General features: G+C 37.8%; 1 protein-coding gene across 1 annotated transcript in view; it reads right to left on the reverse strand.

Annotated features, from left to right (window-relative positions):
- DYTN (dystrotelin) overlaps positions 1–21,308 on the reverse strand; it is a 68,335-nt gene that overhangs the window by 2,201 nt on the left and 44,826 nt on the right. The window contains exons 10-11 of the mRNA XM_002799029.4: positions 12,616–12,775; positions 9,669–10,161 (exon numbers count right to left, since the gene is read on the reverse strand). Coding sequence (XP_002799075.3) covers positions 9,669–10,161; positions 12,616–12,775 — 653 coding nt within the window. The remainder of the gene's footprint in view (positions 1–9,668; positions 10,162–12,615; positions 12,776–21,308) is intronic.

Below are 21,308 nucleotides of genomic sequence, written 5' to 3' on the forward strand. Positions count from 1 at the left end.
AGCCAAAGATATGCACCTAACACCTAGCATGTTGCTTGGCATATACTTGAAATTAAATAAATGTAAGGACTGAATTAATATAGCACATAGGTAGAGACCTAATGAGATGCTAGATGGAATACTTGTGAAATTGGCTGTCCAGAGAAAATCACAATGACAAAATAATTCACTTAAATGTAATTAGAAGTCTATCTAGTCTTCGAGTAAATCAGGGATGTGAGAGTAGACTACAAGAATGATAGATGTAGAAATGAAAAAGTATTAGGTTTTCAGTCTATGTTCACTCTTCTGGGCAACTGAAATACTGAGCCCATATCTTATTTATGATAATTAATTAAGCAAGCCAATATGTGTTGAATAGCTACTCTGTACTAAGACCTTTCCTTTAAGCTCCAGACTCTGTTGATTGCCTCTGTGATGTCTTCATTTGGATGTCTCTCAGGCAATTCACAATATGTTCAAAACAGAACTCTTGATTTGCCAACCGCATAACAGTTTTCCCAGTTTTCCCCATTGCAGTAAGTGTATCACCACTCATTCAGGGCAACACCGTCATCTCTTGGCTAGACTACAGTAGGCTTTTACCTGGTCTCTTTGCTTACCCCTTGCCTTTCTCTAAGTCACTCTCCACACAATGCCAGAACTTTTTAAAAATAGAAACATACCCCACTTCAAAATAAATGCCCAGTGCCAAGCACAGTGCTCGGCACATAACAAATGCTTGATTAATTGTTGTTGAATGAATGAGTTAGTGATTGAATGGTGAACCAACTAGACTTTTTTTCTGCCTTCATGGAGCTTAAATGCTGGAAATCTATCTTTTCCCATTAATTACTTCTGTGTATATCTGTCTATCTATCTATCTATCTATCTATCTATCTATCTATCTATGAAGCAATGAATATAGTTAATCCTCGAACAACTTGAACTGTGTGAGTCCATTAATTTGTGGATTTTCTTCCACCTCTGCCACACCTGAGAAAGCAAGAGCAACCTCTCCTCTAACTCCTTCTTTTCAGCCTACTCAACGTGAAGATAATGAATAGTAAATATATTTTCTCTTCCTTATGATTTCATTAATAACATTTTCTTTTCTCTAGCTTACTTTATTGTCAGAATGCAATATCCGATACAAATAACATACAAAATACTTGTCAATCAACTGTTTACTTTACTGGTAAGGCTTCTTCTGTTCAACAGTAGGCTATTAGTAGGTAAGTTTTAGAGGAGTCAAAAGTTACATGCTGATTTTTGGCAGCATGGAGGACCAGTGCCCCTAACTTTTACTTGTTCAAGGGTCAACTGTGTATCCATTACTATTCCAGTAAACACTTCTAGGATTCCCAGGCAACATTTGAGATTACCTTATAAACAAATGAGATACAAATAATGTGCTCTCCTGAGCTTGGTCATTTCCTTAGAATTTGCTAAATTTGAAGCTTTAATTTCTGATTACTTAATACTTTTGAGTGATGGCTCTAGATGGGGAAGAAAGGAACAGGAATAAACCTCCTGCTCCCCACCCTTAACCATGCTCTTGTACATATAAGATCATGGCATATGCAAATAAAGACTGTTTTACTTGTTCCTTTCTGATTGGGATGCCTTTTCTTTCTTTTTCTTGTCTAATTACTCTGGCTAGGACTTCCAGTACTATGTTGAATACATGCAGTAAAAATAGGCATCCTTGCTTTGTTCCTGATCTTAAAGAAAAAAACTTCAGCTTTTCATCTTTAAGAAAAAGGAATATGATGTTAGCTGTGGGCTTTTTATATTTGGACTTTATTATGTTGAGGTAGTTTCCTTCTATTCCTAGTTTGTTGAGAGTTTCTCATGAGAGTATATTGAATTCTGTAAAATGCTTTTTTCCTGTATCTATTGTGATGATTGTGTGAATTTTTTTTTTTTTTTTTTTTTTTTTTTGAGACAGAGTCTTGCTCTGTTGCCTAGGCTGGAGAGCAATGGTGTGATCCTAGCTCACTGTAACTTTGAACTCCTGAGCTCAAGTGATTCTCTTGTCTCAGTCTCTTGAGTAGCTAGAATTATAGGCATGTTTCAACATACCCAACTAAATTTTCTTTTTCTTTGAGATAGGGTCTTTCTCTGTCACCCAGGCTGCAGTGCAGTGGTGCAATCACAGCTCACTGCAGCCTTGATCTTCCAGGCTCAAGCCATCCTCCTGCTTCAGCCTCTCGAGTTAGCTGGGACTGCAGGCATGTACCAATACATCCAGCTAATTAAACAAATGTGGTGTTTTTTTTGTAGAGATAGGGTCTTGACAAGTTGCTCAGGCTGATCTCAAACTCCTGGCTTCAATTGGTCTCCCCACTTCAGCCTCCAAAAGCACTAGGATTATAGGTACGAGCCTCTACACCTGGCCATTGATTTCTTCTTTGACCCATTGATTGTTCAAGAATGTGTTGTGTAGTTTCAACATCTGTATACATTTTTAAGTTTTCTTCTACTATTAATTTCTAGTTTTATTTCACTGTGGTTGGAAAAGATATTTGGTATGATTTCAATCTTCTTAAATTTGATAAGACTTGTTTTATGGATTAACATATGATCTATCCCAGAAAATGTTCCATGTTTGCTGGAGAAGAATGTATATTCTGCACTATTAGGTGAAATAGTCTTTATATGTCTCTCAGGTCTATTTGGTTTACTGTGTTGTTCAAGTCTACTATTTCCTTGTTGATTTTCTGTCTGGAGGTTCTCTTTATTATTGAAAGTGGGTTATTGAAGTCCCCTACTATTATTATATCACTGTCTATTTCTCCCTTCTGTTATGTCAATGATTGCTTACATATTTAGGTGCTCTGATGTTTGGTGTATATATTATTATAATTATTGTATCTTCTGGGTAAATTGACCCTTTTATCATTTTATAATGACTTCTTTGTCACTTGTGTGAGTTTTTGACCTAAAGTCTATATTGTCTCATACAACTATAGCCATCCCGGCCATTTTTTGAATACCATTTACATAAAATATCTTTTCCCATACCTTCATTTTCGGCCTTTGTGGCCTTAAATCTGAAGTGAGTCTTTTGTAGACAGCATATAGTTGGGTCGTTTTCTTCAATCCATTCAGCAACTGTATGTATATCTTTTGATTGGAGGCTTTAATCCATTTATATTTAATAATTATTGATAGGGGAGGACAATTTTGCCATTTTTAGAGTTGCTTTTTGTCTGTCTTTTAGTTGTATTGCCCCTCTTCTCCTAGTTTGCTGTCTTCATTTTTTTAATATTATTTAATTCATTTTTTTCTTTTGTGCGTCTTTGACAGCTATTATATTTGCACTTACTATGAGGCTTATATAAAACATCTTACAGTAATAACAGCCTATTTTGGCTGATAATAACTTCACTTCAATTACATTCAAAAAGTTTTCACTTTTAGTCCCCATACACTTTTCTAAATAGTCTTTTTTTTTTTTTTTTTTTTGGGGGGGGGATGAAGTTTCACTCTTATTGCCCAGGCTGGAGTGCAATGGCATGATCTTGGCTCACTGCAACCTCCGCCTCCTGGGTTCAAGGGATTTTCCTGCGTCAGCCTCCTGAGTAGCTGGGATTACAGGCGCATACCATGATGCCTGGCTAATTTTGTATTTTTAGTAGAGACAGGGTTTCTACATGTTGGTCAGGCTGGTCTTGAACTCCCAATCTCAGGTGATCCGCCCACCTAGGCCTCCCAAAGTGCTGAGATTACAGGCGTGAGCCACCTCACCCAGCCATCCCCATACACTTTTCTTTTTGGTTGGTTTGTTTTTGTTTTGTTCACTGTTTTGTTGTTGTTTTTTTCATTTTAGAGATGGGATCTTGTTGTCTTGCCCAGAATGGAGTGCAGTGGTGTGATTAGCTCATTGTAACCTCAAACACCAAGGCTCAAGTGATCTTCCCTCCTCAGCCTCCTAAGTAGATATGACTATAGGCGTGCATCACCACACACACATCTTTACAACAATTTTTTTATAAAGATGTGGTCTCACTACGTTTCTCAGGCTGGTCTTGAACTACTAGCTTCAAGCAATTCCCTGACTCAGCCTCTTAAAGTGCTGGGATTACAGATATGAGCCACCACATCCAGCCCCCATTTTGTTATTGACATCACAATTTACATATTTTTGTATTGTATATTAATTAACATATTTTAATGTTATTTTTAATACTTGAGTCTTTTAACTTTTATATTAAAATTATTTAAATACCACTGCTTTCATATTATAGTATTCTGTATTTGCCTGTATATATTTACCTTTACTAATTAGTTTTTGGATATAGTATTTTTGATTGATAGTCTATTTCTTCTTTCAGCACTTTGAATATATTATCCCATATCTGTGAGGTTTCTGAAGTAAAAACTGTTATAATCTTGTAAGGGTTTCTTTCTACATGGTAAGTCACTTTTCTCTTGCCACTTTCAAAATTCTCTTTTGTGTTTGACTTTTGATAATTTGATTATAATGTGTCTCAGTGTTGAAGTCTTTCAGTTCATCTAATTCAGGGTCTGTTAGGATTCTTGGATCTGGATATCTATTTTCTTTCCCAAATTTGAGAAGTTTTTGCTCTTGTTTATTTGAATAAGCTTTCTGACCCTTTCTTTCTCCTCTGCTTCTACAACTCCCATATTACAAATATTGGTCAGCTTAATAGCATTCTATATGTCCCTTAAACCTTCATCACTCTTTCTTCTTTTTTCCCCTCTCATCGGATAATTTCAAATGGTCTGTCTTTGGGTTTGCTGATTTTTCTGCTTGATCTAGTCTGCTGTTGAACACTTCTACTGAAATTTTTAGTTCAGTTATTATATTCTGCAGCTCCAAGACTATTGTTTGGTTCTTTTAAAATTTTCTCTCTTTGTTGAAATTACAATTTCATTTATGTATTATTCTCCTGAGCTCATTGAGCATTTTTATGACGGTTATTTTGAATTCTCTGTCAGGTAATTCAAATATTACTATTTCATAAGGGTCCATTTTGGAGCTCTGTCTTACTTCTTTGTTAAACTATGTTTCTCTGTTACTTCTTATTCTTTACTCTTTATGTTGGCATCTGTGCAATAGAAAAAATAACTATCTCTCTTAGTCTTCAAGACTGGCCTCATACAGAAGAAGACCCTCAGCAATCAGCCTGGTCAGAGATTCTCGGGGGCTCTTCAAATCTTCATATAGTCCCAGCTGCCTTTTGTTTTTAAGCATCTCTCAGGCATCTAGAATATGATGGGTCTTGTCAGTAATCTGAGACAGGTTAGACAGAAGCCCAGTCCCTTGGACATGCCCCAGAAGAGTTAGAAAGTTGGATGAATGGTCCAATTGTTTCCACCCCAAAGTGAGAAGCTGGGATATGGGATTTATTTTCCTGCTTGCTTTGCATTGAGCCTTTTGGAAAAACTATGGTAAGTGTTTTCATGCTAGTCCAAGATACCATCTTTGTTCTCAAACCATGCCCTCCTAATATCACCACTCTACACCTCTGTCTTGACTTCTCATCACTGAAACCTATAGTGGTAAATGAATAGTAAAAAGGGATGGAAAAAGAAGCTAGAAAAATAACTTAGTAGATACATGCAAGAAATTTTACTATCAAATGGAAAAAAAAAAGTTTAACAATACAGTAAAACAAGAGGACTGTCTTTTTTTTTTCTTTTTCTTTTCTTTTTTTTTTTTTTTTTTGCCACAACAGAGGCAAGGAACAGCAGACAGTTTTCCAAATTTATTTTTTACTGCAATTTTTAGGCAAATTATTCACTACTAATTTTCAATCCAAGTTTGGAATTTAAAGAGGTTTGTGGAACTTCTACACAACTTTCTCTTTTTCATGAAGCTCTCATAGTCTCGCTCTTTTTTTATTTTATTTTTTTTGAGACGGCGTCTCACTCTGTCGCCCAGGCTGGAGTGCAGTGGCATGATCTCGGCTCACTACAAGCTCCGCCTCCTGGGTTCACGCCATTCTCCTGCTTCAGCCTCCTGAGCAGGCTCCAGCCACCACGCCCGACTAATTTTTTTGTATTTTTTTAGTAGAGAGGGGTTTCACCTTGTCAGCCAGGATGGTCTCGATCTCCTGACCTCGTGATCCACCTGCCTTGGCCTCCCAAAGTGTTGGGATTACAGGCGTGAGCCACCGTGCCTGGCCCAACAATTCTCAAAAAAAAAAAAAAAACAAACAAAAACCTGGATCAGTAGCATGATTAGAAACTTCTTGTCATTATCTGATGCATCCATGATAGAGATAGAGGCAAATGAAAATACTTTGATTTTGCTTGTTTCACTTTCCACATCTTCATCCATGTGGTTATCATAGTTCTGGCTCTGATTAAGTTTGGTATACTTCTGGTAAGTATGCATAGATTATGTTTAAATTATAAAGTGTATTTTAATAATACACATTGCCAATGACTAAGTGAATTTTGAAATTAGGGTCATATTCAATATCAAAACGAATAATGATATAAACATAATTAGAAATAATTGGGTGAGGGGTGATATATAATGCAAAACAGTAGCCATGAACATTAATATAGTTTCTCATGTTTAAATGCCTCAAGGAAATAAGACTAATATAAAAGAAGTGAAAGTGAAATTTTAAATCTCAACAATTAGTATTTGTTACATTACTATTCAAGAAATTTTATTTTTTTCTGTACTTGCAAAGTATAGAATACTATAATAAAAAGAGATATGTACCATTCTGCTCATATCATAAGCACATTTGTATAAGAAAGCATACTTCCTGCAGAAACATCTCAATGGTTCTATTGAGATTGTGAGTGAAAGCATTAAGGAAATATTTTGAGACTTTTAAAAATATTTTCTACAAGATTTGATAATGCTAATTGCATATTTATACATTATTGCATCAACTGAATTTAGAAGTATACTTCATCTTTTTGTAATTTTCCTTTTAATGATATAATGACACGTGTGTGTATATATATATATCTCTCTTAATAAGGTCACTTGGAATATGAATTAATCTTTTAGCTTTAAGTATTAAACTGCACAAGTATTGGGAAACTGCCTTCCAAATATGTGTAGCAGACCTAGCCTACGAACAATCTAAAATGTGCAATACACACCAACATGGCACATGTATACATATGTAACAAACCTGCACGTTGTGCACATGCACCCTAGAACTTAAAGTATAATAAAAAATAAAATAAAATAAAATGTGCAATACAGCCACTACATCTGTGAGTGCTGACCCAACACATTGTAGAAATTATCAGCTTTCTCCAGCTCATTTAGAGAAACAAAAATAAAAAATAAAAACAACATTAATACGCTAAAGACTAAAAAAGTTTTCTATAAAGTGCAAACTTTTGGTGAAATTTTTCTAAAACGAGTCAAGTGGATATTGACTTTACTTTGAATACTCGTCGTGACCCCAAAAATGTTTAGATGGAAATGCAGTGGGTGGAATTTTGCGTCAGCTTAAGAATCAGGCACAAGGAGTTCCCATCCCTTGCCTTTTGAACATACTTCTGGCATCTTTCTGAACTTGTTTTTGTTAATACAAAGATTATAACTCCAATTCAATTTACTGTAGAGCATTTTAGAATCACCAAATAATTAGTTCATTGACTTGGTTCTACCAAGTTCTATGTAAAGCTGACATTATTATGTACTCAGTTTATAGCCCTCCAACAGCCACGGGCTGAAATGTGCCCCGCTCCTACCCCAAATTTATATATTGAAGCCCTGACTAACCCCCAGTGCCTCAGAATGTGACTATATTTGGAGATAGGGTCTTTAAAGAGATAATTAAGTTAAAATGAGGTTGCTAGGATGGGCCCTAATCCAATATAACTGGTGTTCTTATAAAAAGAAAAAATTTGGACATAGACATAGACATACATAGAAGGAAGGCCATATAAAGGCATGGGGGAAGACAGCCATCTGCAAGCTCAGGAGAGAAGTCTCAGAAGAAACCAACACTGCTGACACCCTGATCTTGGACTTCTGGCCTCCAGGACTGTGAGAAAATATATTTTGGTTGTTCGTTTAAGCCACTGAATCTGTGTTACTGTGTTATAGCAGCCCCAGCAAACTAATACACCAACTCAGAAATATTTTCAGAAGGCCTCCTCTGACGCATAAACACATGAGTATTTTATTCTTCATTTTATCACAAGTCTGTAGATGATCCGCACTCCAACATAAGACACCTTAGGCTTTCTTAGAAAGAAATTTATATATAGTTGACCCTTGAACAATACAGGTTTGAACTGTATGGGTTCAAATCCACTTATATGTGAATTTTCTTCTGCCTCTGCCACTCCTGGGACAGCAAGACCAACTCCTCCTCTTCCCTTTTCTCCTCCTCAGCCTACTCAACATGAAAATAATGAGGATGAAGACCTTTATAAAGATCTACTTCCACTTAAATATGTTTATCTTTCTATGATTTTGAAAACATTTTCTTTTTTCTAGCTTTATTATAACTGTATATAATACATATGACATATAACATGTGTGTTAACCATTTATGTTCATTGGTAAGGCTTCCAGTCAACAGTAGGCTATTAATAAAGTTTTGGGGAGTAAAAGTTACGTGCAAATTTTCAACTGTGCAGGCGGCCAGCCCCTAATCCCTGCATTGTTCAAGAATCAACGGGGTGTGTGTGTGTACAAATACTTCCTGACTTATGATGGATTGACTTACCATTTTTTTAATTTTATGATGGTGCAAAAGTGATATGTGTTTAGTAGGAAATAATACTTCGAGGTTTAAATTTTGATCATTTCCCAGGCTAGCAATACATGCTATCTTGTGAAGTCGGGCAGCAGCAGTGAGCCACAGCTCCCACTCAGCCACGTAATCACAAGAGTAAATGACCAGTAGTGTACTCCACAGTGTATTATATTTAATGACTTAAATGATATATTCAACACTTTATTATAAAGTAGGCTTTGTGTTTAATGATTTTGTCCAAGTGTAGGCGAATGTACGTGTTCTGAGCACATTTAAGGTAGGCTAGATTAAGCTAGAATGTTTGGTAGGTTAGGTATACTGTATGCATTTTCTACCTAACAATATTTTCAGCTTACATTGGGTTTATCAAGATGTAATCCCGTTGTAAACTGAGAAGGATCTCTCTCTATATATGTAAAGATAACAAAATACCCTAATGAGAAATAAGACAACGGCATTCCAAAACAGAAGCAATAATTATAGTAAAGAAGGATCTTTTTTAAAGCCTTCAAAATTTAGCAATGAATCATAGCTTATGAAGAAGATAATAATGATGATACTACTTATAATATAGAAATCATAATCAATTCTCTTCTAGAAAGAGAGTTACAATATTATCCCTATTTTTAAATGGTGACATTGGCTTCCCAGGTATATATGATTTAGGGATACTGATAATAATAACAATATTTTATAATAACAAAATAATAAGCATTTACTGAATGCTCACTATATGCCAGGTTTTATACTAAAGTCTTATATGGTTTATCACTTTTAATACTCACAACAGCCCCATGAATTAGGTAATCCTAAAAATCAAGTTCAGAGATGCTACTGATAACCAATAGATTCAGAGCGCTGCTACATACTAGATGAACTGGAGCTGTTGGGCTGTTATAAAATCAAGTTTTTAAAAAGGCAGCTTGAATCCTTGGCCATCACGATGTCTATGGATTGTGTAAACCTTACCTGATGGCATTTCTAGATTGAAGGCATCCATAAGTTTTGACAATAGTTCTTGCAGTTCCTCTTCCTCCAGCTCATCCTTTCTCTCCTTGATGTTACCTGCCGCTTTCTTTTCCATGGTTGCCAGAGCAGGACTGCTCTTTTCAGCAGGAATCATTTTGGGGGTGTCCTGCTTCAGTCCCTCCTGACAACTGGGTAGGGCGCTAATGACTTTCCTTAGCATCTTTTGCGTTTGGCTTTGTGCCCTGGTGCTGTGCAAAGTGGTCTCTGGTGATTCTGAATTTCGCAGAACATGCTCTGCATTTGTGTGACTTCTGTGACTTCTGTCAACCTCATCAGGGTTAGGAAGAGGTTCCCATCTTGAAGCATCTTCAGTGGCATTCTTGATCTGCAAATAATCCCCTCCCTTTGGAACCTTTTCAGTTGAAGAATGGCCAACCTTGGTCCCCACACTTTGAAAGGAAGAAGATGAAGGACGGGGTGGCTGCAACCTTACCTGGGGAAACAAAACTTTATTTATGAAGAAATTAACGTTTATCTTACTTTTTCATAAATGCGTTACATTTCAACATTCCAACAGAACATTCTAATGCAAGACTTTTCTTTCTCCTTTGTAAATATATTATCATTACTATTAATTTTAATTTATTCTGCTAATTCTATGTCAACGTAAAACTCTCTACAAGAGTTGGAACAGCTCAGGTTCTAAAATAACAGAGGGAATAATTACAAGAAGTTTAGGAAAATCCTGGGTTCTAAAAAGCCCAGGTTCTAAAAATACCATAAGGAATTTCTGAAAACATAAGCGTATGTTGAATTGACAGATAAAAATTATTACAATAAAGCATTTTATAATAGTCTTTCTGGTAGGTGTGTTGTGAGGGGCTTCAGAGTAAGCCACAGGGAGAAAATTCAGGGACGTGCTCCACTTGAAGCACAGTTCTCAATGTGTGGCCCACAGACCCTAGGAGATCCCCAAGACCCTTCTAGGGTTTGTGATGTCAAAATTATGTTCATAAGGATACTTAGATGTTATTTGTTTATTGTATTGACATATGCACTGATGATGCAAAATCAGTAAGTAAAGCTGTTGGTGCTTTAGTATGAATCAAGGCAGCGTCACCAAACAGTGCTAATAATCAAGATATTCTTCACCCTCATACACTAGCAGTGGAAAAAAAAAAAAAAAAGCCAGTTCTGCTTAAGAACGCCTTTGATGGAATAGAAAAATTCTTAGTTTTAAAAATACTAACACATGCCTTTTAAATATTGTGTGTGACGAAGTGGGAAGTGTGCATAAGACACTTCTGCTGTGTACTGAAATACAAAAGGATTGCCTCTTGTGTCAAAGAAAGACTGACAGACTATGGTTATTCAGACTTGGGTATTTGTCAAACAGTTTCTCAAAAATGAACAAAGCGAGAATGTCTCTGCAAGGAAAACAATTAACAGTATTTGCTGTCAGTTATAACAATTAAGGCCGGGCACAGTGGCTCACGTCTGTAATCCCAGCACTTTGGGAGGTGGAGGTGTGAGGATTACTTGAGGCCAGGAGTTCAAGACCAGTCTGGACAACATAGTGAGACCCCCTGTCTACAAAAATAAATAAATAAAAATTAGCTGGGTGTGCTGGCATGAGCCTGAGATCCTGGCTAGCCACAAGGTTGAGGCGGAAGGATTGCTTGAGCCCCAGGAGTTCGAGGCTGCAGTGAGCTATGATCCTGCCACTGCACTCCAGCCTGGATGACAGAGCAAGACCCTGTCTAAAATGTATATTTACATACATAATAAACAGGCTTTCAAACAAAAATTAGAATTTTGGAAAACTTGCATCCTACCACTATGAGCTTTATAGCTTTCCAATTCTTGCGCAATTTTTTAGTGAGATTGGTAGTGACATTAATGAACGTGAATTGTTTAGATCCTGTATAATAAAATGGATGAGAATTAGGACATTCAGCATAGCTCAGTGAACCAATATTTTCCAAATGATCAGTGTATAATGTTACACAATCATGCATGCTAGGAGACCCACTCAAAGACCGTGTAAGAACACTGGATTTTAATGAAACAATGTGACATAAATATAGTTTTAGATTAAATTCTCCTTTAAAAAGCTGTCATAAATCATGTCTTGGTGTAGTATTAAAGAGAAGTATGCCTCGGTATCTGAAAGGCTATTAATATAGTTCTCTCTTTTTCAACTGCAAATCTGGGTGAGGCCTGATTTCTTCAGATACTTCAACTGAAACACATTGCAGCAGATTGATTGCTGAAGTGGTTACAAAATTTCAGCTGTCTTTTATTAAGCCAGATATTTAAAGAGATTTGTGGAAAATATAAAGCAGTGCCACTCTTCTAAGGTTTTTAGAAAAACATATTGTTTAAAAATGTTATCTGTATATTTAATGGGTTTATCATTTTTATGTTTTCGTTAGTGAATACATTTTAACTTCTCAGTTTTAATTTGCATTAATTTTATTACCTATTTAATTTATTTAACAACTCAGTTTTGATTTTCAGTAATTTTATTATGTATTTTATTATTAATTTAATTTTCATTAATTCATTTTCATTTTGTTTCTGTGGTTATATCTATAACAATCGATATCAATACAAACAGATATAACCACAGAACCAAAATCCTCTCCAGATTCTCAAATATTTCTAAGAATGTACAGGGATCCTGGGATCAAAAGGTTAAAAAACCTATGCTATAAAGAATCACTTTGTCCCAAAGTCTATTGTTTATAAATATTACAGATCCTGTTGTCTTTCAATGGCACTACCTTCATGGAGGGATAGGATATAGCCTGGATGAGGAAGTGGGAGGTCAGGGTACAGGGAGAAGAGGCTGATCAAAGTAAGGTGGGAAGCTCCTCCTTTGGCTGAAGGACTCAAGGTTAGACTTCAGGCGGTCCAGATGGCCAGTATCTCTCACATTTTATACCTGTAGGTCCCGTCTTATCTGCTGGAGCTTGCTCCATAGACTATCCTGGTTGGTTTTGAGTTTGTAAATCTTTGTTTCAAATCGGCAACTTCTTTCTTCCTGGGAGGTGTATATAGCTTGCAACTTGTCTTTGTATTGGTTTAACTGTTTTTTAAGGAGCCTGAAAAGAGAACAGATTTGAGTGGTTTGGAAGGGCAAGAGGCCAGCACACTAATTAGAGCCCTGGTAAGATGTATTCCAGTCCTTTTTGTGGGAAAAGATGTTGGAAAACCCTGTGTCTCAACTATGTGTGTTTTTTGTTTGTTTGTTGGTTGGTTGGTTTGTTTCTTGAGGTAGAGCCTCACTCTGTCACCCAGGCTGGAGAATGCAGTGGCGCGATCTTGGTTCACTGCAACCTCTGCCTCTTGGGTTCAAGTGATTCTCCTGCCTCAGCCTCCTGAGTAGCTGGGATTACAGGCACCTGCCACCATGCCCGGCTATTGGGAAACCCTGTGCCTCAACTGTTATCTCACATTGATCAATATTGTTGACACTGTTTGTTCACCATGTGCAGCTGCCTTTGTGTGTATTATGGATATGATTCCACTAAGCATTCCACTGGCTTTAGAAGTATTTCAGAAAACTCACCAGGCATATTATAGATTCCTTTGACAGCTTGCCTCTACTGGCTACTTAAATAGGAATATTGACTTTATACATTATCCTTTTGTCTAGAAAGACTCCATTCAGAATGATAGTACACCTGTCATGGCTAAACACCCAACACTTCACCAGGAACACAGGGGAGGAATAATATTGCAATTCATGGATTATAGGTCTGCTTTGGCTTCTCTTTTTGTCTAGTTGTTCATTGGTTTAAGAACGAACTAAGAAGCTGGGTGTGCTCACTCGTGTGTGTGTGTGTGTGTGTGTGTGTGTGTGTGTTATCTTAGTGCTTTAGGAGGCCAAGTTGGGGTATCCCTTGAGGCCAGGAAATTGAGACCAGCCTGGGCAACATAGCATAGCAAGACCTCATCTACACACACACACACACACACACACACACACACAAATTAGCTGAGTGTGGTGGCACCTGTAGTCACAGCTACTTGGAAAGCTGAGGCAGGGGGATCACTTGAGCCCAGGAGTTAGAGGTTACAGTGAGCTATAATTACACCACTGCTCTCCAGCCTGGCTGATAGAGTGAGATGCTGTCTCTAAAAAAATATGAACCAAGTCGTCAGGGTAATCAGGGCAATTCTTTAAAACAAAAGGCAGGCTATGTTGCTCTTCTGCTCAGAACCCACCAGGGGCTCCCTCTTCATTTAAAGTAAACAGAAGTCCTTACAGAGGTGGACAAGCCCCACAAAGATGGCACAGACGCCCCCTTCCCTCTCTGAACTCATCTCTTGCTTTCCGGCTTATTCACTCCCCTGTGGCCATATGGAGCTCCTGGCTCCTTTTTGAACACCCCAGGCCTGTTCCCCACTTAGAGTCTGCTCTTCCACTCCCTCTGCCTGGACGCTCTTTCTTCTCCAGGTCATTGCTCAGTTCCCTCCCCCACCTTCTTCAAGTCTTTGCTCACAAGGCGCCTTTTCAGTGAGGCATTCTCTGACTGCCCTATTTGAATACACAAACGACAACCCCAACCTCTCCTCCAGCATGGCCAAACTCTTCCCTTCTTTATTTGTCTCTGTGGCATTCTGCCATGTCTAATTACTACAAAGCCTGAAGAGTCCAGCCTTCAAACTTCTAGGCAGCCATACACTGTGACATACTACAGGCTTTTAAATTATTTATTACTTATTATTTTACTTATATATTACCTACTCTACTCCCTATTTAATTGCTTATTGTCTTTTTATTCTGGCAACTTTGCATATGTGTGTGTGTGTGTGTGTGTGTGTGTGTGTGTGTGTGTGTTGCCATGTCTTCTGCACCAGGCCTAAAATAGTTCCTGTCATATAGTAGGTTTACAACTAAAATTGTCTAAATAAAGTAGTTTTATTTGATCACTGCTGTTAGCATATTTGTGGAATTTGTGGAAATTGGCTGTCTGGTATGAAATGCAACATGTCTCAGTGTTAGAACCTGCAAAATTCCTAATTGCATAGAGCTTGGGGAGGTCTTAAAATTTAGTTTGGGCTCCCATGCAAAGCAGGCATCTCTGAAAGATAGCCCTCTAACTTCCAGACAGTCATACTCAGGTGAAACAGGAGTCTGACTCTAAAATCCTTGCTCATAATTGGAGTTTCAGGTATATCTTTATGTGGGTTTCTCAGAAAGGAGTCAGCCCAGGGGTTTTACACAGCCAGCAACAAAGAAACATTCTCAGACAGCCTGTCTAGATGGTGTTCTCTGGACCCAAAGTGTTGTGCTTATTATGACCACTAATGATGTCAGGCTCTCTCTTTTCCTGATGTCCACCACCCGTGTCCGCTTCCTCCTCTCTGGCCCATCCACCAGGCCTGGACAACTAGAAGACACGCATCCCTATCCTTCCACAATCCAGGTGGAAGAAGGTGGGACTCTGCCAGAAATCCAGTGCTTTTCTCCTTCTGCATCTTTTTAAAGAAGAGATGCTTACGGGTTGTTTCTAGTAAATACAATTCACATGGTGCCAATATCTTCAGCAACTGGGAGCCCAGGACTTTCCAGGCAATTATCTACTCATAACAAACAGTTCAGGTTATCTAAGAAATAATTCCTTTTAAACAATTTGAAATCTGCCTTTCTATACTTTTTATGTGTATTTCTGCTTTCTGGTGGGGGCTAAGCAGCTTGAATCTCCCATGTATTAACTGTTCAAATGGAACACAAATACTCCCTGGGCAAGCTAATCATGCCCAAAGCAGTGAAATGTTACTTACTTTGTCCATTACTGATGTGGTTTGGCTGTGTCCCCACCCAAATTTCATCTTGAATTGTAATCCCCATAATCCCCACGTGTCAAGGGCAGGACCAGGTGGAGGTAATTAAATCATGGGAGCAGTCTCCCCCATGCTGTTCTCATGATAGTGAGTGAGTCTCACGAGATCTCATGGTTTTATAAGCATCTGGCATTTCCCTCACTTGCACTCACTCTGTTCTGCCACCCTGTAAAGAAGGTGCTTGCTTCCCCTTTGCCTTCCACCATGATTGTAAGTTTCCTGAGGCCTCTCCAGCAATGCGGAACTGTGAGTCAATTAAACCTCTTTGCTTTATAAATTACCCAGTCTCAGGTATTTCTTCATAGCAGTGTAAGATCGGACTAGTAAATTTACCTAGCACAGTGTAGATTAATAATAGAAAACTAGTAATTTAATAGTACTCTTTCTGTTCATGTGTCTGAGACTGTTGCTTTTAAAATAATCAGTGACATAATTGGCTATCACTGAACTTGCAGTTAACTATCATATATATCACAGGTCTTTTTCACACTACTTGTGCATATGGGCCTGCAATTGTGGGATTTTCCTTTAATCCCATAAAATTTGGTCTTTATTAACTGCCTCACTGTTCCAGTCTATTAAATCTCAGTGATCCAAGACTGTAATTCAGTTTATTACCTAGGGGTTTTGGTATCATGTCACATACGCATTTGAGAATTGGGCTCTCTACAGTTTCATCCAAATTATTGATAAAAATGATGGTATAGGCAGGAACAAAGAGCTTCGTGTCATATTTCATTCAATAATCAGCCTTACACTTTGGTATACTTTGTAGTGATAAATACTTTGGTAGGATACAAATGGTGTAGATAGTAGACATGGATTATATCAAAGGGAATATTTAGTTTAAAATAATTCATTTTAAATAATCATTTGAAGAACTAAGTTAAACAAACTAAACTTTAAAATTTGCCTTTATTTCTACATTTTCAATTTTAATATAGCCTTTCCATTGCTTTACTACTTTAAAAATGTTTTCTAATTTCTTTTTCTTATTCCATGAAAAATATTAAAACTACTTTTAAGATTTAAATTATTTTGATACTTTAAAAGTGTTTATCGAACTCCTTTTCATGCGTTATCACAGAATTTAGAAAATGTTTTATATATTCTGTACATTTAGATTAGGAAGTATATTTCATCATACATACATACATAGAATTGCTAGTTTGTTGGACGTCTACTGGATATTAAGTATTGTGCCTGAAAACAAAGTTTTTCCCTCAGGGGAAGCTTCTTACTGGGGAACCAGGAATTCTATCTTCTAAAGGAATAACAGCAGGAGCTAAGAGCTCAAGAAATGATTAGTTCCTTAAGACACAATCAGAAGATGATAAACAGTTTCCATTCAGCCTAATAACCCTAGTAGAATGTTAGATGCTGTTGGATAACAAGAACTAATTTCTTTAGAAGTAGGTAAAACACATACATAACACAAGATACACACAAGAATCAATACTTCACTAAAAGTGCTTAACCAAATTCTAAGGAATAAAATCAGGCAATCAAAAGTCAGAACTTAGCCTGGTGATTTTTATTATGCTTAACTGCTCAAATAGAGTCAAAGCTCCCTTTTACTTTCATATTGGAATCACAGGATTTCTTGACTTAAAAGTTTCTCTCAAATTAAAAAAAAAAAAAAGGTAAAATTTTTGTAGAAAATTTTTCTATAAAAGCAAAGGAAATGCTGTGGATTTCTCTCTGCGATCGGTATTTGCACATATTCATGTGGCTCCTACCTTCTTTCCCTGTGGAGAGCATTAATAGATTCATGAGTCCTCGGCAGTTCATTCCTAGTGCTGACCATGGTCTAGAGAAGGAAGAAATAAGAAAATAAGTTTTTGGTTTGAATTTAACCCACATTCCTAAAAATCCAGTATAAGAACATGATAATGATTTTTTTCAAAGAAATTCAATCTATTTCAAAAAGTGGCTGCTGTTTGGGTTTACATTCACGTATGATGATGCCGATGTTTATACTCTCAAAGTACAGCTGCATATCTAATTTCACAAAAGAAATTAAAACAGTTTTATGTTTTAGAAATAACATCACATTAGTCCTTTGTTCAAGTTAAGTTGCTACCCTGAATGTCTTCTTCCCCAAAGGCATCTACAAGAAGCAGTTGGGTCACTTTCTTTCCCTTAGCTTTCGAAGTCTCTTACTTCCATCACCTACCTTTAACTCTCACTGTCTTGTCTTTCCTTTGCTTGCTATCTGCGTGTGCACTACAGTCATCATTTCTTTTCAAATCCACCAAGTGTTTTGAATGAATAATGGTCAACTTGGCTGTCACTTAGGATTTCCCCACCAAACCTTGTCTCTTACATCACACTCTGCGCCCTGCAACCCCAGGGCAAGTACTGACCTGACCCAGTCTGGCCCAGGCTCCTGGGGCACCATGTTCCAGCCCTTGGCTCCCACATGTCTGGATGAAAGATTGGATTTCATTACACTCCATTTATAAACAGCTGTGGCTACAATCTGCAGCCTTCTCCCATCCCTGCAAATGATCTGAAGAGGGGCTGGCCATTTTAGGAACATTGTTCCACAGGCACAGCCTGAAAGAGCAAAAGGGCAGTAGCAGGAAGAAGAAACTGAGCTATATACAGACTTAAAGTCACATTCTTTGGTTGGTGTGTGCCCTTTGCAGTCCCTTTGAGTGAAATGTGTCATTGCCTCTTCATTCAAATACTTAAACAGGCCGGGCGCGGTGGCTCACGCCTTAATCCCAGCACTTTGGGAGGCCGAGGCGGGCGGATCACGAGGTCAGGAGATCGAAACCATCCGGGCTAACACAGTGAAACCCCGTCTCTACTAAAAATACAAAAAATTAGCCGGGCGTGATGCCGCGCGCCTGTAGTCCCAGCTATTTGGGAGGCTGAGGCAGGAGAATGGCGTGAACCCGGGAGGTGGAGCTTGCAGTGAGCCGAGACCGTGCCACTGCACTCCAGCCTGGGCAACAGAGCGAGACTCTGTCTCGGGAAAAAAAAAAAAAAAAAAAACAAATACTTAAACAGTTTCCACATGCATAGCATAGTCTTTGAATCAGTGAACTTTATATTACATTTAAAATAATTACAATTTAAATAACAATTGCAGAATATCATGGCTTTGTAAAATGACTATACTCTCATAAGCCATTTTTTACCTCTATTCATTCTCTATATATGGTGGAGATAGAGTAGGAAAGGTGTATACATATGCTATAAACTTATTTATGTGTTCTAACACTTAGGGAGAACAATGAAATACCTTAAAATTCTCAAATAAAATAATTCAGTGATTTAATGTGTATTATTAATATGAAGAAAATCTTTAAAAGAATTTCTTGCACCAATATTATATGGTACATATTTTCTGCAATTGAGAAGCATTTCAGGTTAGTGCAAATGGTGGTATATCCATGGAATAGATACTATGGTTTATTTAGTTATTCTCAATGAAAGCATAAGCTGTTTCCAATATTTCAAAATTTTCAAAATGAAAAGCCATGCTGCAGTAAACATAGCTGTATGTGCCTCCTTGTGCACATGTGCAAGATTCTTGGGTTTTAAGTTTAATAGACACTATCCATTTGCCCCTTTGGGCAGGTGTGTGTGCACACACACATACACACAAACACACTTGAAAATGAATAGAAAAAGATCTGCAAAGTTATACTTCAAACAGATTATCTCTGGGGAATTAGGGACAGGACCTGGATTGAGAATTATGGTTGAAAGGGACCTTAGATGTATCTGTAATATTTTAACATCTTATACATTAAACAGATTCATGTCTTATTTCTATGAAGTGCATTTTTAAATAAAAATATGTTATATACCTAAGATAGGATGTAGCAACTTTAAAAATGAAGGTGAGAGAGAAGTAAAAGAAAAGTGAAATAAAGGAGCAAAATCGCTTCCCTCTGAACAAATGGATGTTACAGTGAGGAAAAGCCTGCATTGTGAAAATGGTTTTCCTTCCTCTTTTGTTTGAAGCAGGAAATACAGCAGCTCCTTATTTGTCCTCATATGTCGGTCCAGCTCTCTGTCGTGCACTCTAGCATGATGGCTGTGTCTTGGCAGGTGTCCCATGAGGGGTGTCTCCAGGTGTCCCAGTCTACATGAGCTGATGAGTAACATGCAGACAGGCCCAAGCAAACATCACACACAGGTGGCTGCAGAGGCCACTTGTCACTGGACGGTCACAAGACTTACTCTCCACCCACACTTGACTACAGTATGGAAACTCTAGTTTTTCTCTGATGACTATTACAGATGACCGTATTCTGAAGACCTTTCTTGAGCTCAGACTGTACTGATGATGATTGCAGGAAAGTTTACAAGTGGAGTTACACATGTGAGGGCAAATAAACAGCTGACTGAAAACATGCTAAAGTATTTGCAGAATGTACCCTTAAAAAAAGATAGCATTTCTAATCCCTTTGACGAAAAAACTTCACTGGGATATTTTAAGTTCTCTCCCTCATCTTATTTTTCTTTTTTAAAAAAACTTGCATTTTGAGTTCAGGGGTACATGTGCAGGATGTGCAGGTTTGTTACATAGGTAAATGTGTGTCATGGGGGTTGTTGTACAGATTATTTCATCACCCAGGTATTAAGCTTAGTATCCACCAGTTATTTTTCCTGATCCTCTCCCTCCTCCCACCCTCCACCCTCCGGTAGGCCTCAGTGTGTGTCGTTCCCCTCTCTGTGACCATGTGTTCTCATCATTTAGCTCCCAAGCTCCCACTTATAAGTGAGAATATTTCTTTCTTATCTCTTCCCTTTTAAAATTTCTGAACATTTTACTTACACATGCATGCATTGGTTCCTCTATTTTTTATTTTTGAGACGGAGTCTCGCTCTGTCACCAGGCTGGAGTGCAGTGGCACGGTCTTGGCTCACTGCAACCTCTGCCTCCCGGGTTCAAGTGATTCTCCTGCCTCAGCCTCCCGAGTAGCTGGGACTATAGGCGCACACCACCATACCCAGCTAATTTTTATATTTTTAATAGAGACGGGGTTTCACCATGTTGGCCAGGCTGGTCTCGAACTCCCGACCTTGTGATCTGCCCGCCTTGGCCTCCCAAAGTGCTGGGCTTACAGGCGTGAGCCACCACGCCTGGCCAGTTCTCTGATTTTTTTTTAAATAACCTAAGATCTTATGATACTGAGTTGGCAAGTTAAGGCCCCATGGGCAGAAGGAAGCCTTATCTGTAAGTTACAATCAGAAGTCTTGGGCAGAGACTTCATATCTATGGACACTGGAGTAGTTCAAATATGTCAGGGTTGAAAGGAACCTGTCTTACGAATGGTCCCCTCAAAGCTGAACTTTGTCCACTAACATGGTAAACAACACAGTTCATTGGTTGCATATCAGAGGTGGCACATATTGTTGTGATTAGAATTGCCTATTCTTTTGGGACAACAGATTAAAGAAAATTCATGTTGCTCAGCCATATGTAAATAAGAATAGGTTTTGTGTCTTCTTAAGGACATCACTATTGAGTCTTCTAATACATGCCACAAAGGAGCAATATAATTTATATTATAATTGTGTACACCAGCACACTACTGTTGCAGTTAATTTATAGTTCTTACATGGATAGACAACTTACAATAGACTTTTATCCTTACAAACATCCAAATTATCTGGTCTACTCTACTCTTCAAGAAAAATTATGCAATTGGGCATATTAAATAGACCAAAGGCTGACCAGTAGTTGTGTATTTTGAGGATATTATAGATTTTCTTAGCGGATATTTAGAAACAAAAATGATCCTTAGGGAAAAAAGTGAC

The sequence above is a fragment of the Macaca mulatta genome, chromosome 12, assembly GCF_049350105.2.
Source record: "Macaca mulatta isolate MMU2019108-1 chromosome 12, T2T-MMU8v2.0, whole genome shotgun sequence".
Classification (NCBI taxonomy): Eukaryota; Metazoa; Chordata; class Mammalia; order Primates; family Cercopithecidae; genus Macaca; species Macaca mulatta.